The sequence below is a fragment of the Alternaria alternata genome, assembly GCF_001642055.1.
Source record: "Alternaria alternata strain SRC1lrK2f unplaced genomic scaffold CC77scaffold_22, whole genome shotgun sequence".
Classification (NCBI taxonomy): Eukaryota; Fungi; Ascomycota; class Dothideomycetes; order Pleosporales; family Pleosporaceae; genus Alternaria; species Alternaria alternata.
The window spans coordinates 481,833-499,148 of record NW_017306211.1 but is presented as its reverse complement, the minus strand read 5'-3'; the positions used below and the strand labels follow the sequence as shown (position 1 = coordinate 499,148).

At 50.9% G+C, this 17,316-nt stretch overlaps 5 protein-coding genes across 5 annotated transcripts; 1 reads left to right on the top strand and 4 right to left on the bottom strand.

Annotated features, from left to right (window-relative positions):
* Positions 1-35: 35 nt before the first annotated feature.
* CC77DRAFT_899491 (hypothetical protein) lies at positions 36-836 on the top strand (the record flags this gene model as incomplete). The annotated part of the gene is made up of 1 exon (XM_018533562.1): positions 36-836. A coding segment is annotated over one exon (801 nt), but the record flags the coding sequence as incomplete, so codon positions are not given.
* Positions 837-4,653: 3,817 nt separating this feature from the next.
* CC77DRAFT_401644 (hypothetical protein) lies at positions 4,654-5,192 on the bottom strand. The gene has a single exon (XM_018531540.1). It carries the CDS (start codon positions 5,073-5,075, stop codon positions 4,743-4,745), a length of 333 nt encoding a protein of 110 aa, XP_018381754.1. The 5' UTR covers positions 5,076-5,192; the 3' UTR covers positions 4,654-4,742.
* Positions 5,193-5,310: 118 nt separating this feature from the next.
* CC77DRAFT_944903 (hypothetical protein) lies at positions 5,311-8,065 on the bottom strand (the record flags this gene model as incomplete). The annotated part of the gene is made up of 2 exons (XM_018534990.1): positions 5,311-7,464; positions 7,514-8,065. The coding sequence occupies 2 exons, from the start codon at positions 8,063-8,065 to the stop codon at positions 5,311-5,313; spliced, it is 2,706 nt and encodes a 901-aa protein (XP_018381753.1).
* Positions 8,066-10,024: 1,959 nt separating this feature from the next.
* On the bottom strand, positions 10,025-11,296 carry CC77DRAFT_1034353 (hypothetical protein; the record flags this gene model as incomplete). The annotated part of the gene is made up of 2 exons (XM_018526866.1): positions 10,025-10,994; positions 11,046-11,296. 2 exons carry the CDS (start codon positions 11,294-11,296, stop codon positions 10,025-10,027), a joined length of 1,221 nt encoding a protein of 406 aa, XP_018381752.1.
* A 3,037-nt stretch (positions 11,297-14,333) lies between these two features.
* On the bottom strand, positions 14,334-17,029 carry CC77DRAFT_944722 (hypothetical protein; the record flags this gene model as incomplete). Its single annotated transcript, XM_018534979.1, has 2 exons — positions 14,334-16,571; positions 16,619-17,029. 2 exons carry the CDS (start codon positions 17,027-17,029, stop codon positions 14,334-14,336), a joined length of 2,649 nt encoding a protein of 882 aa, XP_018381751.1.
* Between the last annotated feature and the right edge of the window lie 287 nt (positions 17,030-17,316).

Below are 17,316 nucleotides of genomic sequence, written 5' to 3'. Positions count from 1 at the left end.
CCGAGTTCAGGCAAACGGTTCACGGGGCACAGCATGAACGGCGGACAAGGACGATACCGGCCCGGAAGCCTCAACGCACGCCGAATACACTGGTGAGCCAACGGATCACCAACGGCAGACCCTTCCGCTTTTTCGAACTACCGCAAGAGATTAGAGATGAGGTCTATTCCCATCTCGTCGTTCGCAAGACCTCGCGTTCCCTCCCCATCCTTGACGCAACAGCCATCCTAAATGACCGCAAGAAACGCCTCGCAGCACGCAAGTCTCGGGAGCGACTGAACCAACGACGGCTCTCAACTGGACAACGACCAGTATGTCCCCGTGCAGCAGATCCCGAGCCAATCCTGCACCTGGAACTCCTCCGAGCATCTCAGCGACTAGCTGGCGAAGCAACAGATTGCATGTACACCAACAACTGGTTTGCTATCTCGCTCAATAAGCTCCCGGTGCCTACTTACGAATTCCCGCAAGGCTGGGATCTATCACGCATCAAACGACTGCAGGTAGAACTGCAGTTGAAGGATGCTATACGAATGAACCGATACGTCGACTGGGCTTCTTTCCTCTCTGCGTTCCCGTCACTACAGTTTCTGCGTATTGTTCCTACGCTTCATCCAAGATACTACGAATGGTCGCATCCGGAGTTCTATGAATGGTCTAGCACGCCTTTTGTCCACAAAGCCTTCTTCAGAGAGCTACTGACGGCAGTACCGGGCTATGTGGATCTGAGGATTGGGCTGCCAGTGGATGGTGCGGCGGATGACGTGCAGATGCAAGGCGAGATTGCCGTGCATCGAAAGTATCTGTGCGACATGTATGCAGAACTCGGGAGTAGGGTTGATGCTGCCGGGAGGCGGTTGGAAGTGGGAAGAATTGTATCATAGGTGCTTGACGCCGAGATGGGTTGATGAACGGACGCTGCATGCAGTCTAAGGTTTTTGCGCAGGCAGAACCATGTATATTATGTCTCTTATCTAATGTTATTCGGAAGCCTATGGCTTTGCTTTTTCCTTTTCTCCTCAACGCACATGCATTGAACCGGTCTTGTGCTTTGTTATGGCAGGGGTTGTTGTTGCTTCCCAATATGCTTTTGGTGGTCAACAATGCACGAAGACATGTATGCCATGTCCGTAGTATTTGGCTGCGCCTCAACGACGCAGAATCCCTCTCACATGGCTTTAAATCCAGTTCGTTTTGGAGACGCAACTCTCAGCCATATACATGCTAGCTCATTGTTTTAGAGGAAAGGAGGACAACATAGTGAGAAGATGGGTCTTAGAAGAGCGAGTGGCGAAGAATTTATAGATAAGTTGCCACCGGTCGGGCAGAAATCCGCTCCATAGATAGTCCTGTGGTATGTTTTTAGATCGTTCTGAGGAAACACCTCCCATCCCTTTCTCCATATAAATCGCCGAGCTGGTTTTGGATATCGCTATATTCAGCACCAAACATTGCTCATATCGATGTTGTTGTAGAAGCACAGAAGTTTTGAAGCGAACCATGGCGCGAACGCATTGCAGTTTGAATCGCTGGGAGAGATCTCATGACTTTCCATTTCTGTGTCTTCTCGAGCCCAGGAAACGCGGTCATCGAGAGTCAGTGCCACCATTTTTGGTATAGCAAAGAATTGAAGTGTGGTGGAAAGAAGGAGACTTCGTATGCCGCAGGAGTAGGGATATTTATATACATCGTTTGAGAGGGACAAGCTCAGCATGCCACGGCACGGAGGTCGTTTCGAGACAATCATCGAGTCTTAAAATTGTCATTTCGGGAGGCCGATGTAGCTTTGGAATGTTTTCTTTCATCTCCTGTCAAACTTCGTATGTCTAGAGAGAAGTTCTACTCAGAGCGACAGGACATGAAAGTAGCGAGGCTTGTTTTTGTAGAAATCGGAGAACACTAGCATGGTACAAGGTGTTGTGCATTTTCGAGCAGACAACTCAACATCCCACAGCTCCCACTTTCTTTTTAGAGAATATGGGAAGGGTGCAGTAAACCAGGAGTAGTGGGATAGTAAATGTTGTAGGCTTTATAGCAGGCTCGTTGGCTGGCCACTAGTAATCGTCGGCAGTGTAGTTTCCGGGATCGTGGTAGGTGTCGTGCATATATAGGTATTCGAATCATTTGTGATAAGGAACTCCAGAGAGAAATCATGTCAATCTGAATTGACCATGCTGATCGTTTTTCCTAGAGCGCGTGCATTTTGGGAAGAGATTGAAAGAGGTTTTGTGATGTTTTCTGCTGGCCGGAGTCTCCATGACTTAATTGGCTCTTGTTTTTGGAAAGCCGGACGCAACCATATATTGTCGTCCATATCTTTTTGGTAAAAACGTGGAAGAAAGAGGGTTTTGTGAAGTAAGAAGTCGACGGCTGAGAGCGAAGTATCTATACACTTTGCTCGCCATCTAGCACCCTTCACAGATGAGCGATGCATCGGCGATCCAAGGATGCCGAATGAATAGACGAAACAACCTGGTTCCTCCACACGGTCTTCAGATTTTTAGTGATTCGTTCCCACAGTATCTCTTTCGACAGGTAGGAAATATTCTCGAACTGGATGGCGACTATCAAGCTTGCTTTCGAGATGCAACGAGAAAGTGTTTGTTTTGGAAGACTGCTGAACATCACCACATATGAAGCATAGCCTGGTAAACTGTTCGGAAATAGGCGAGCGTTGGGCACTCCAGATCTGTTTCCAGAGGCCAGAAAGTCTCCACACATAGTCTGATAACGGTGATCTTTTGAATAGACTCCCATAACCAGCAGGGAAGGTTATTTCGGAGAAAGAAGGGAGTATATTTGTATAAGGGCAAACAAAGAGAGAGAGGAGAAAGAAGTTCGTCTTTCTATATTGTGGATTCTCGGGTACTTGTCAGTATGAAGATGCGAATGTGCTGCCGGATGTGTCCACACATCACGGTTTGCACGTGCTGTTGCAAACGCAGCCCACAATGAACATGTCGTAAAGTATTCTCAGGAGAAGGGAAGCTCCACACACATCACACTTTCTCGTCATTGTTTTAGAAGCAGTCTCCCATGTCTGAGTTCCTTTGCTGTTTTGGAGAAAAAGGTTATGTCTCGACATGGTAGGAAGAAGAGAGGAAGAGAGGCAGCACAAGATTTTATACTTCAACCTCTTCCCAAGTTCTGGCATAAGACAATTAGGACGCGTTTTCGGACATAGAATAGTACAGCGGTGGTTTAGAAGAAAGAGGTGGAAGAAGCAGAAAGAGGTTTATATCGTTGTCTCATGGCGCTAGGCGCACACAGCTGTCGTTCATGACGACCTCTTGTACTGTTTCCCAGCAATATCTAGCAATATGTGCTCCAATTCTGGTGTTTCATTTCTCATGGATACGGAGAACTTATTTTTGAGGTAAGATGCACACCCCATGCCTCGATAACATTTGAATATTGGATCCAGAGAAAGTATTTCAGAATTGTTGAGTTTGTCGGTGCTCGTTCTCCCACATCCTTGCTGCTGGTACGATTTTCAATGAAGGCGAGGCCTTCTCACATTTCCATGAAGGTAGCGCATCTTAGAAGCAACAGCAGCACACCCCATATAGTGGTGATATCCGGATTCTGGAAATGAGGCAAATGAGGTAGTTGTGAGAAGAAAGCAGGAAGCCCAGCGAGAAGTATCGGTCTTTTATTTGCTGCGAGGATCATATTATAACGACTCTGGCTTTTGAGAGAAATTTGGAGCAAGTCCGCAACATAGCAAAGCGGATGTGTGTTGTATGAGAAGAGCAGAACGCGCGGCATGATATTCGCCACATTTGCTTTCTACGCCATAGGCACCCGGTGCAGAGCTTTTGAACAGAAACTCAGCCATTCACCATACCCTCGATGATTTTGAGAATAATATAAGGAATTGTAGAATAGAAGACAAGAAGTTCTACGATGAGAACGGCGAACTTTATACGTCTCCGTAGTCATGTAGGTTGTAGTCTACTGTTCCAGGGAAAGGTAAGAGCTCCAAAACGTAACACTTGGGAAATTATCTTTTTCAGAAGGAGCACAGTTCTCGCTCCATGTGCTTCCTGACAAATGTTTTTGAGACATCGGAAGATCTCGTTGGAATCCAAATGTATGATTTCGGAAAGAGTAGCAAGGAATCCAGAGGCAGACATTGGATAGGTGTCACTGATCTTCGACACTCATTAAGCTCGAGTCGTTCTCTGGACAGCAGGTCATAAATTGCCCAGGACGATGTTTCTGAAAAAAAAAAAAAAATGCTGCCCCCATGCGCAGGCCGTGTACTTATTTGGAGAATGCAGCCAAATTTGTGGAATGAAGAAGCAGAGTCTCCAGGCAAGAGTAGAAGACCTTATACACCTTGAAGATCATCAGGTCCTCATTGTTAGGTTTGTGAGAAAAGCAGAGGAGCGCCGCAACACTAAAGTTTTCTGCTGGTAGTTGTTGTCTTGTTTTTGTGTCGTAAAACAGATTCCCCAACTCCATGTAGGCGGCCGTAGGCCGTTTCGATGACCTTTAGATCTCGCGGTCTCTGCATGATTTGTGGGATCGTCCGTTTTGTATATGGGTGTAGTCGCAAAGCGGATTTAGTCATAAGAGGAGATAAGGGCTTTTTGATTTTGGTTCTCCAAAGGAACATACAGTCTTTTCACTGTATTCGCGGTGACATATGTGATTTTTGAACCACCCAGCCGACTCCATGGGAATTCAGCAGTGCATTTTTGTAGGAAATGTTTCCAAGTGGAAGTGGACGCATAAGTTTAGGAGAAGTATTTTGAACGTTGATTTCGAAGGGTAGTTGGTTTTGGAAAGACGGACTCTTGCCCATAAATATTGCAGGCGTGGTTTTTGGAAGAAAATATTCTCCATGGCCCAGAATGGCTCATTTTTTGGAGAAAATAGAAGAAAGTGTGTGATGAAGAGAAGCATAGAAGCCAGAAGAGAAGTTTATATACGCTCAGAAACCCAGGAAAACACGTGCACAGCCAGCCACACACTCTCAAAACAGCAACTATCGCTGCCCATACCACAGCGAAAACAGCAAAGCCAGCACGAAATGAAATGTTAAAAAGTATATTTTGATAAGTCTCCATCTCTAAGCCCACCTTATGAGCATATACACACCACTACACAATGAACATAGAAAAACGCCATAGTGAGCGTCGTCAAGACACCTTCACTAATGCCATGCTAAATATCTCCAGTCCAAATAAGAAAAAGACATTATACACATTTTTGGAAACCCCCTCACTCCAACATCCTTGGCTTTAGCGAGCATAATCATGTTGATCATGATATGCCATGCTTACAGGCCTTTCAATTAAAGTTCTACTCCCTCTTAAAAGACTGGAATCCCTGCTGCGGCGACCCCGGACTCCTGTACGGGTTATTCGTATTCGATGGGACCCTCGCCGGCGCATTAGCATTAGGTTGCCACTGCCTCTCGCCCTCATCCTCTTCCACCTGCGGAGCGCGCGGTCGGCTGCGTGAGCGAGGCGGAGGCACCATAGTCTGGTACGAGTACTCCTCTACCTGTCCCGTGGAGATGGAACTCGGCGATCCAGGAGCAGTACTGCGAGGCGGTGGTGGCAAGTTGCCTGTTGGCGGCTGTGCGTACTGGCTACCAGATGGTACTATGTTGAGTGGTAGAGGAGGTGGTGGGTTCTGACGCGGTGTATCGACGGAGACGCGGGATCCGAATGGTGATAGTGTGGTGCCACCTTTCCTCTTTCCGGCTGAACTGGCTTTGCGGAGTAGACCGCGGACTTCGTCGAGATCGGGCCTTTGGTCTGACATGCTAGGACGGCCAATAGTACTGGAGTCGTCGCGAGCTTCCCAGGTGTCGTCACGGATGGTGTCTAGACCGGGTCTCCTGTTGTTAAGAGAGGTGATTGCGTTGTCTTCGGTGCCCAGGTAATCTGTGCCGGTAGACTTGCCGGTATCCTCTTGGGCAGGGTTGAGTGGGTGCAGACGGCCGGCGTCGGCGTTGGCCTTGTACTTTTCGTATGCTGCGACAGCCTCCGCAGGTGGAACTGCGACAGACCATGTGGGCTTGTCTTGCGAGCCCAGAGCAGCATCTCCTCCACCTGGGCCGTTGATCGGAACCTTGCGCAAAGCAACGACAAGCGCGCACATGAACTTGGATCTTCGAGATGCGCGCAGTGACTCGTTGGACCAGTTGCTCTTATGACGAATCTCGACACGAAGCTCCAGCTTGTTCATCTCGGCAATGCTAACAACCTCGATGTCAATATCAGGGTGGAACTCGCGGGCGTTGACAGGGTCGCGAACGAAGCTCATCATCTCCAGCTTAAGTAGATTGATGTCTTCGAATGATGTACCAAAGTCGCAGAAGACCGAGACTTGCTCTCGCATGGCCTTGCTTCGTGTGATGTTCTCTACCCATAGAGAGTTCAGGACGATGTTGGGAATCTGGACCGTCTTTCCATTTGTGACGCGCTTGAACACAGTGTAAAGAAGAGCAATGTGTTCCACAGTAAGCTGCTCAGTGGTAATATCGACACGATCACCGATATCGTACGGGTGCTTGACGAAGAGAAAGATGCAAGAACCGAGGACTTCCTGGGCAGTCGTTGCGAATACGAAAGAGAGCGAGAGAAGAGCGGTCGCGGATGTGGCGAGTGTGGTACGGAAAGCGGGAGCAAGGAAAGCGACGAAGACGAAAATGCAGACAATGACGGCAATGGTCATGATCAGACCGTCGAGAGCGTTGATAGCTTGGTCAACATCGTGCATGCTCGAGTTGATCGACTTTCGCTGTCTGGCGTAATCAGTCACAGTCAAGATCATCTCTTCCAAACTGATGTCGCCGTTTCCGTCTCGGTCAATCGCAGCAAAACATTCCTCAGCCTCCTCCTGGCGACCTGGACCCATGACTTCGACGAGATCTTCCAGGTAGAGCTCGTTCTTGCCTTCGACGACCATGGACATCCAGATACGCCTAGCCAGAGCTTCAGCACTCTTGTTCCTCTCCAAAGCGGTCAAGACGACGGAATGAGCAGAGTTGGGATCAAAGACTTTCTTGCCAGTGATCTCGGAAGCGATAGTACCGAAAACTGATGTGATCTTATCACCAATGCGACCAGCGTCTCGGCCAACTTCTTGGATAAGACGCATGGGCGTGCGGCTACCAGATCGACCATGCTTGGCCGTTCCCTTCTTGCTACCGAAACCGAGATCAAGAATTGTGTCCTGGATGATGTAGTCTTCTTCAGCAAACTCGTTGCAGTAGGCGGGGAATAGCGACCGCGAAGTGTCATAAAGGATACCGAGGAGGTAGATGTTGCGCTTAGACTCCTTGATCTTGTCATCAAACTGCTTGCGGTGGTAGCTGATACTGATGAGCTGGATCAAGACGCGCTCAGCGAGGATGATGATGGTGCAGACGAGGAGGGCAAGCAGGACCGATTGCATGGTGTCCATCCAGCCCAGTCTATCCTTGCCGGGGTTGACTCGGACAAGCTACACCATGTTAGCACACGTTTATCTGTGGGCTTTTGGCACAACTTACAGCAGGGAAAGTAGCCTGGTTGACAATCATCCAGAAGACGAAAGAGAGAGGCTTCTCCACGGCTCTCAATAGCAGCGCATACTTCTTGACACCCGGGCTGACCACACCGATGAGGAACTCGAAAACGTTAGGAATAAAGTGTGCCACAATCTTCATGACCCAGAAACTGAGCCATATGATCTCGATCCAGATCCAGAATTTCTTCTGATTTGTGTTGCCAATGGAGCCCGTAATCGTGCCTGTCTGCGAAAGGATGATGGGAATGGCGAGTAGCAGCGCCACAGGAGCGACATAGATCATGTAGCGGGTGACAATGCTGAAGTTCAGGATCTTGGTGTAGATCCTGCCCATGCGATTGAGAGCCGTCTTCTCTTCACTTACGCGGGGAGGCAGCGGTGCTCCAGTCCTGGAGTCGACCACTGCCAGCTTCCTGCGTCCCCGTGAAAAAGTATGCCCCTTCTCCGACTTTTCATTTCCGGATGTGGGCGAGGACTGTGAGGGGGTGTGACTGACGACAGTCTGGAGGGGTATGTCGGTGGTTCGGTTCTCCATGTTCTCGTTGGCTAGAGGCTGGAAGCCGTGATTTGAGAGTCTAAAGGACCTCTGAGAGGATCGTTTGCTTGTCATGTAAAGGAAATCTAGAGGTTGTTCGTAGGAGCCGTGTCGTTACTGCAAACGCGCAGGCGGGGTATTGTGGGTATTGTGAATGGGATGCAGATCCCGGAGGCTTTTGCGAAAAAGAGAAGCTGGCGGAGAGCGTGCGTCGAGCACTTCCTTTTCAGGAGCCGTTTGAACGAGTAGTACAATGGAGATGCATAAAACAACAGCGATTCAACGAAGGCCTGCCGTCGATTCTCGGGGTGACTCTAGGAAACAATGAGATAGGGAAACGAGCGAAGAGGCTCTCGGGGACACAACAGCAGAGAAGTGAGGGTGGAAGAGCGAGTGAAGAAAAGTAGAGCAATGGCAAGGAGTTACTTTGACGAACAACGCCGCGCGCCGGTCCCCAGACCATGGCTAGCGGTATGCAGGGAGGGGTTAGCGGGAAAGCCACATGCCACTGAAACCGCTAGCTCGTCGCCACAACGAATCACCGAAAGCAGATATCGTCACCGCTGGCTGCACATGTAACTGCCAGGCCGGCCGTCTAATTACCGTTATGAATGCAGATCCAAGACGTTGGACAGAGGCATGCTTTGTTCATCGTCGTTCGTCGTGCTATCTGGCTACTTGGGTGTAGTTCCCTCAGCCTCACTCACTCACCCACATCAGGCATGATTCAACAGATCGGCCAACCCTGTCGTTGATCGGTTCTGGCCAAAATACCCGGTGCAGATGCAGGCACACGCGTATCGATACGCCTCGAGCTCAACAGAGCAAAATTGTCTTCAGCAGGGTAGCATCGCGATCGCGTCGCATAACCATGACCGGTTGAAAACTCGGGATACGAATATTACAACCGCGCCGACTGTCGAGCAGATTCAGCCGACGCAAAAGCAACTAATGCGCTTCTGTACAGGGCAGCCCTCAAACACGACGTCGTATGCCTGCCACTGGTCCACAGTCTCCTCGCCTATCCCCGAGGAATCCAAGTGGAGGTTCCCCAATTCGAGGATTTGTCCACGTAATCCCTTACCCCTGTCAAGGCTTGCATTGTGCCTGTTTCAGCCACAAGCAACCGACATGTAAGGTACATTCGGCCGTTGAATGGCTGCGAACCCTGTGGCGGTGAAATGAGCCCTTGGTACGCTTTAGAAATCTTTGGCCCTTGTGCTAAAGAGCAGAGTTGACAGCTGTTCGTAGAGGGTGCCAAAAAGATGGGTCTATTCTTAGCCCTTGTAGATCCCGAGGTAAAGCTTCTTGCGATCAACCGCTAAATGTACCCACAACCAGGGTCCAAACAGAACCGTCGTCGCCCCAAAGCTGTTAGGGCTCCAGAGTCGATGTTCAAAACCACGATCGATACGACGAATGGGCACGTTGGCGATGACGTGACGTGGCTGCGAGCGGGAGTTGCACTGGGACTGGGACGGAATCAACCCCACGTAGGTGGAGTTTCAGCCATCGATCAACACTGTCGATGACGTTTTTCTGGACTGCGGGCGGGAATAGCACTGAGCACAACATTGCACAAGTATTGTGGAACGCCTCCCGAGATCTTCGCACAAGACGTAGATCAATCAACTTCTTGGGTAGATTCCAATAGTACGGTACCCGCCCTTGAGGGCCTACAGACCCTCATCTCTAGTGCTATCGTGAAAGCCGGAGTCAGGTAGAGGTGTGCCCTACATTACATCCTGCATCTGAGAAAGAGAAGAAACAAAATGTATGTAGTAGATAAGATTCCATATGACTTTCGAGACTCATTCTGTATACGTAGGCGTACTACGTCTACTTTTCGGAATGGGACTAGAGCTTGACGCTGGAGTTCGATGAGGACGCGTGGCTGGGGAGTTTTGAAGAAGATATTTCCTTGGATATATCCTTATCCATGAATAACAAACATAAATTCTAGCTGTTCCCACAAAGCGCAATACCGGCAACAACACACCACCCCCAATTCCACATCGTCGCACTAACCAAGTCATCCACATTTAGCACCCCAACACCGGCACCCATCAGCACCTTCCACGCCTCATCTCGTCTGCCAATCGGCCAACTTGGAGTGCCCCAATACCTACTCTTCAGGCCCTTTGCATCCGCTGCTTCGACCTGCTCTTTGACCCTCTCGATCTGTCCTGATGACATGGTCGCAAACCATACCTTGCCCACTGCGCTGCTGAGGGCAGAAGATGCATAGTAAGAGTTCGTAGTGTTGTAATCATTTGAGACGGAGAGGAGGGGTGCATCGAAGAAGATGTAGCGGTCCGTTGCGGCGGCTTGGATGAGGTCAAAGGGAGTATTTCCCGTGCCGACGATGGTGAGGGGTCCTTGATGGAGAGTCTCACCGTCGTAGTAGGTTAACCAGTTCTTCTCGCGGAGTGGAGCGAGTTGGGAGAGTAGGACTGGCCATGTTGCTGCGCCGTCGGATTTGAAGTCGATGAGTAGGACTGTCGTTGTGGTTGGGTCCATGTCGAAGATCCCCGTCTTCTTGTCTTGCGAGTCTGCTGCTGTTGCATTTCTTTGCTCGAGAATGTTTGCCAACGGGTCGAGGTATAGGCTCTTTATCGTCCGCTCCTTGGTTGTAGACTCCCAGGAGTGACTGACTAGTAGCTCGTCATCCTCGGTCAGCCAGATATCTGCTTCGATGCTGGTACAACCTACTGCCAGCGCCGCATACAAAGGTACAGCGCGCCAGTAGTCATTGTGGGAGTGGCAGTTCTTCGGTACGATATCGCGGCTGAAGTCATCCCTCCATTCGTATTGGAAAGCTACGCCTGCATTTGGTTCTTCCCAGGTATCGACGATATGCTGGAGGCCGTTTTGCCTAAGAGAAGGAGCGAGTCGCCGTAACAGTACGGACACAAAGGCTATGTAAACACTAGAGTATGTTAGAACAATCCGTTCCCATGTGTAGACGAAGTCTTCTTACCCTGCCGCGATAGTACCAAAGATTGTTAGGACAACAACACTGATACCACACCCGCGATACCATCGTATCCTCCGTGCCCTTCTCTCGGCATCTGTTTCTTCGCGTCTTCGTCTGCAACAACCGAACCTGCTCCACCAAGTTTGAGATGCGCGATCTCGATTTGACTGTCTTTGAACCTCCAGATCCTCAAGGTTTATTGTGCTCGACACCTGACTCCCAGTCTCATCTTCATCATCATGGAATCTTCGCATGATCTTCTCGTCGCAAGGCTTGTCGGTGTACCTCGGCAGTACTTCTACCAGGAGATCTGACTGCCTGAACTCAACTAGCTGCGCCATGGTTAGAATGACAAGGACGAGATCAAACGAAGCTTCAAAGACAAAGATTTGCAAGAATGCGGGGAAAGCTCGACATGAAGATATTGCTCCTATGAGTGATTTGTGGCTGCAGTCTGGACTTGTACCATGCATGAGGGCACTAGCCAGACCGGGCAGGACACGATAGGACCTCGGATTCTACCAGCCACACCTGGACACGCTATCTTGGGGCTGAAACTAACGGGAATAATGTGGCTGCCACGTACCTCTGGTGGTGATGATGTCGTTGATGTCGCAGCTTCACTTGAAACCGTTTGTTCGCTGTAATTGAATAGCCATCATCTTCACACGAAACATAGCATTCTCATATACAGTTCATTCTGTACGCAGCCCCAAAGCAGATACCCACCATCTGTCTGCCTCGCACTCGACCATCGATGTTACGCCCGAAGCTTTTCGTAAGCTGTTCCATCTACTCTTGCACCGTGAAGCTTTACCCAGCAAATCTCGGCACTTCTCTTGCGGCTGCCTTGAACTACGACAACATTACACCTGAGACCCTTGCGTAAGCATTTCCATATTACCACTCTCGCATTCCGCCATGCCAACTTCAAAGAGAAAGGCTCGGCAATTTTCTGGTACTATTTCTCGCTGCCTGTAAACTCGGGGTTCGTACGGTCGCATCTCCGGGGCGTTTCACGCGAAAACGGAGTGAAGGAGACTATGTCAGCGATGGTTTGTTTAGGGGACGTAACGCGCGTCGCTGTGAAGTCGTGAGGTCAGAGCGTCTGTCCGAACTCGTACACAAACGTCGTTAAGTTTGGTTGACTATGCAAGCTTCGTGGGGGTCTGGGCGCGGCCCCGAGTTTGTCAGAAAAGCTTCGCAAGGTAGCTGCCGCCCAGCCGGGCGTTGACATTTGACAAGCGCTATCGCCATAAGAAAGCGCCCCGCGGTACCTCCGAAGTTCGCCAGCTGCTACAGTGTTTAAGGGTGGACCCATCTTCCTCCAGAAACCGAAGCCGTACAAGAGCATGAGGCCAGCGCCCAGGGAAATGCGCAATCCGGGATAAGATACTGCGCGCGCCTATACCAACTCCAAAACCAACCAATTATTCCAATGGGCTCCGAAGCGCAACCGGGCAACTACCCGCAGCCCGCGTACAGCCTCGCTGGCAGGTATAACCGTGGGGCTCAACCTCTGTCGCCCAGGGCTGCGGACGGCTCTGAGCCGCTCACATGTCCATGTCGAGTTGCGCCTAAACCTCTTGCAGCCTAGTTTCTGTGGGTTATGCATGTTGACAGGAAGCTACGATACAGCCGAGCAGATCACATAACACGGACACACCGACATTCAAGCACGATTTTGACATTTTCGCTTGCGGGGAGTCACGAGAGCATCTTTCCAGCAGCTCCAGCAGACAAGGCCATGGTGTGGTGATTGCAATGGCGCGTGACCAGAAAGAATGCGAGCAAAGGTGACACACAGGCCACTTTGTCCTGCTTCTTCCTCTTGTTATCCATATCGTAGCAAGACAATTGTTTTGTTCTAGACTAAGATTGGGAATCTAGTCGTATGCACGCTTCTGCCAACTCACCACACCGACTATTTCTTCACGCATACATATGGATCCTGGGGTCAACAAGATAATCATAATAATAACACAGACCCAGCCTCGTTTATTTTTCTCTGCTTATCCTCACATATAACCACACTGCTATCGCATCTTCACAAATCGGCATACTCGACGTCTTTTTCGCATTTCTCGTCCTTCTTTTGTTGGCGGGAAGAGATAGCGTTGGAGCTTCACGATAGCAGTAATCACAATACACGATACACGATACCACGCAACAAACATCACGGAACGTTCACCAACGGAACCCCGCACCCCACCCCACTACTACCACTACAACAACAAACATCCACACCCCACTCCAACACACAAAGACCTCGACCATGGGAAAAGAGTCCTCCTTCCGTCTCTGCATAGCCTTCCTCCTCATCGTCCAAATAGGCTGCTGGGCCCTCACCCTCCTCGACCTCCTCCACCCAGGAAAGCCGCACGCCATTATCCGCACAACCATGGATCTAGTCAGCATATACTTTTCCAGATGCTGCCAATCGAGCGCCGCACTGCAGCAGTTGGCGTATACGGATATCAGGGGACTGATGTACTAGGGCTGCACAGGTTGAACGAGTAAGAGGTGGTGGGATGGAAATGGGGAGGAGAAAGAGGAAAGAGAGCACGCTGAGCTTTGGCTTGGCGGTATCGCTCATGCATTGCGATCATGGTGTTTGGTTCCTGAACAGAAGAGGAAGGAGCAACGATATAACGACTTTTACGAAGCGATGGCATGATACCACGGCGTTTTGGGACACGGAGTACAAGGGATATGAACATGGTCATTGCGATGGCGTACAGATACGTTAAGCAGGATAGCAGCATGCTACCTGAACCAAGCACAGTGCACGTGATGACGAGTACCGAAAAGCACACGCAGGTCGTTGCAGGAGGTCCTTGTGTTTACTTTTACCGTTGCTATGAAAACCCATTTTGAACTATATATCCACAATACATGCTTGATATATGATAAGCTCACTAAAGTCCAAAAATCTCTCTCTCGCATATGGTTACTGCATTCAAAATGGTCCGTCTTTGTAGGAAGATGACATTCATTCTCTTTCTGTGATTCTAGCGGTGAGAGACCTCAGCACACCACACCAATAGCAATTTCATCCCCCCACCCACCCACAAAACACCTCACGCCCAAGCCCATGGAACCCGAGATAAGAGATATGAACAAGTATAGCGATTGTCTGTCAAATAAGAGATGTATCTCGCCTACGAGATGCATGCATCCATAGCTGCTCCCCTGCGCCATTGTTTAACACCGATCAGAATGCATAAAATGTAAAAGGGAGGAAAGAAGAAAAAAAGGGTTGTTGCTGTTATATACGAGGAATCAAAGAGTCTACTGCGTAGCCTGGTGATTCAACTCATGCATCATGCTTACTTCGCCAAGGTGCTTCTGGTCAAAGTTTGACGTGTGGTTCTGGGAGGCGTCCGACACAAGTTGAACAGGCGGCGCTGGACTAATCTCGTCGTCGTTCCCCGCTTTCGATGTCTCCTCGTTTGGCTTGAGTGTCATTGTACTCTCAGTCAGTGGGTCGGAGGTCTGATTCTCTGCAGAGCCTAAAGTCTGACTCTGGCCCTCTACACCATTTGACTCTTCAGCGGCTTTGCCGTTTACAGCAGATCTCTCTTCTGTCTTCGTCGTCTCCTCAACATCCTCAATGAACTGCGCCCTACCACTCTTGTCCTCATCCTCATGCGTAATCGCCTTTGTCAGACTTTGGAAGTTGAACATGGGCTCCATGTTTGTCGAATCCTGCGGTGGGGTATCAGTCTCGCCTTGACCCAAACTAACCCCCGACGCATTCGAGCTGGGTCCATAATTTGATCCAGGTGCAAGGTTACTCTGGTGTTCTTGGTGTTGTAATGAGTTTTGGTAGGACTCTGCGAACGACGACGAGGATGATGACGCATTGGAGATATTGCGGAGGACGGAGCGGTGCTGTGACTGTTCGCTACTGTTCTCAGGATTGAAAGGACCAGTGGTGTTGCCAGAGTCGGACGTCTCTCGCTGGATCTGCGCGCGACTAGCTTCGAGATGCTTTTGCGGGTCGTCCTTGGTAGAAGGGGTGTTGAGAGTCGATGTCGGTTCCGACATGGGATTGAAACCGCCGGCGCCACCAGACCGATCAACTCCTTTGCCTTTGCCGGCTGCTGAAGAGCTACTCGCTTCTGTTTCGTCAAGACCGTCAATCTCTATTGGGTGAAAGCCACTGCCAATGCTGCGTTGGGCCTTGGCAACTTTCTTGATTTCCTTCGCCTTCTTCTTGCCCTCCTTCTTGGCTTCTTTAGCAGCGTCCTTTTCGTCTCTCTTCTTGCGATCTTCTTCGGCTGCCAAACTAAGACGTATAGCTTCCATCATCATGAGCTCCTCAAGATCATCAATCCTGTTGCCTCTCCTCGAGCTAATGCGGTTGGGGAACAGGTCACTTGAACCTCCTGGCTGAGTGGATGAGCTTTCGCCTTCGCGCCGAGGCGTTCCATGTCCACTGCTACCGGCACTATCGCTAGTGAATATCCTTCTTCGTCTTCCCAGGCCGAATCGACTCTCTCCTTGCGGGAGGTTTCCCATCATGTACGCCGCGTTATGGAGAGCTGTGGCAGCGGCAGCCCTTCGCAAAGCATGCGATTTTGCGTCAGCCAGCTTCTTTGCCCAGTCGGGCCGCACCATGTCGGTTGTGATGACAGTCTTGTCGGTGACTGCAAGCGACGTCGCTCTTCTTCGTCCGGGTCCGGCTGCAGTAGGCGAGTTCAAAGACGAAGTAGAAGACATTGCCGATGTCGCGCTACCCATACCATTATGACCTTGGCCATTGTAAACGAGTCCTCTCCTAAAAGGCGGTGGCTCGTAGGTTACTCCAAACTCGGTTTGTGTGCAATAGGGACAAGCAGCTGGCTCTGACACTAGCTGAACCTCTTCCTCTGGCTCGGCAGGTTGCGCGCCCTCAGCGCCGGGTTCTCCATGATGCTCTGGGGGGTGCGGGTCGGGTCTCTTGATCTGGACAAAACATTCCGAGCAAATGGGCTGATCGCAGCACCGTGTCTTGTTCAGATGTGGTGGGTAGTACATGAAACAGATGGGACACTCAGAGGCGTTCTTGTACAGAAAAGCCTCGACCCGTTGGCCATTCACGTATGGGTCTTTGGGAAGGTGTAGTTCTTGTGGGGCCATGTCAGACTGCGAAGCGTTGCGGGAACCGGTCGCGAGGGAGGCAAGTGTTTTGGCGCGTCCACGGAAGAATGGCGAGGAAGAGGAGTTGTTTGCGATCGGAGACGCAGGCGAAGGGAGGGAGAAGGTAGGGTTCGAAGGGGAGAGGCCGCCTCCGCGCTCCGGTTCTTGAGACATGGATCGAGCGCCCATGGGCACCGTAAGCTTGTTGAGACTGGGCTCTGAGCTGCGGGGGTTCCATGCTGTGCTGAGGTGGTTGTTCGTGTTCGTTCGAGGCGGCTCTTCGGGAGGGATGTCATCTGCGGCGGGCAGTGGGCGGCCGTTGACGACTTCGACGAGCTGATGCTCCGTCCAAGTATCTTCGTGGTCATCGAGACCTCTCCAGAAGGGAGCAAGTCGACGCTCGATCTGGTGTACATTAGTTGATGTTGCTGTGGTGCAACTGAGCTGCATACCTGTAATTGCCGCACCATAGGCTTGCTGAAGTCTTCTGGTCCCGTATAGACACCCAGCGTGACCAAGTAGCCTCCGTCGACGCCTTCCTCTTTCAAGCTCCGCTCACGTTCCTGTGCCCGGAGTATGCGATCCTTCTCCAGCTTGCGGGCCTCACGCTCCGCCTTTGTTTCTCGCCGCGGTTCGAGGGCGGGGTCGCGTTCGACATTGTCTCCTGTGCGTATGCCAAGGAAAGACAGATCTGGCCTGCTGCCTCTGTCCCTCCGCGAGTTGCCATAGGGACTGTTCCCCGGCCTGTCGTGTGTTGATGCAGCGGGACCGGCAGCCGACGGAGAGGTGGGCTGGTGTGCACTGGAGCGGCGGGCGTGGCCTCTCCGCTCCGGCTGCGACTCTTTGCCCTGCGAGTTGCCCATGGTGAGGGTGGTGGGATGGATGGAGGAATTAGGTTATGGATGTTTACGTCCAAGGCGGATCGCGGCGGGCTCGTAGCAAGGCGGCCCGTCGATGCCCAAGTGCAGTGACGATGTCTGTGCGGGCAGGGATCAGGTCGTTATCGCGACGATTAGCGACAGCGAGGTGGTGAGGGTGTCCGGTGGGAGATAGCACAGTGTCACAAGGACATGGATGCTGGGGAACCTGGCCGTGGGTGGCCCTTTCCTCGACGCGTCTCAAGAAGTGCGACCAGAAGGAGGCGGCAGTC

What these genes read in the sequence shown, in the direction of transcription:
- CC77DRAFT_401644 (XM_018531540.1), bottom strand. Translation starts at nt 5,075, where the DNA reads ATGGAGACTTATCAAAATATACTTTTTAACATTTCATTTCGTGCTGGC.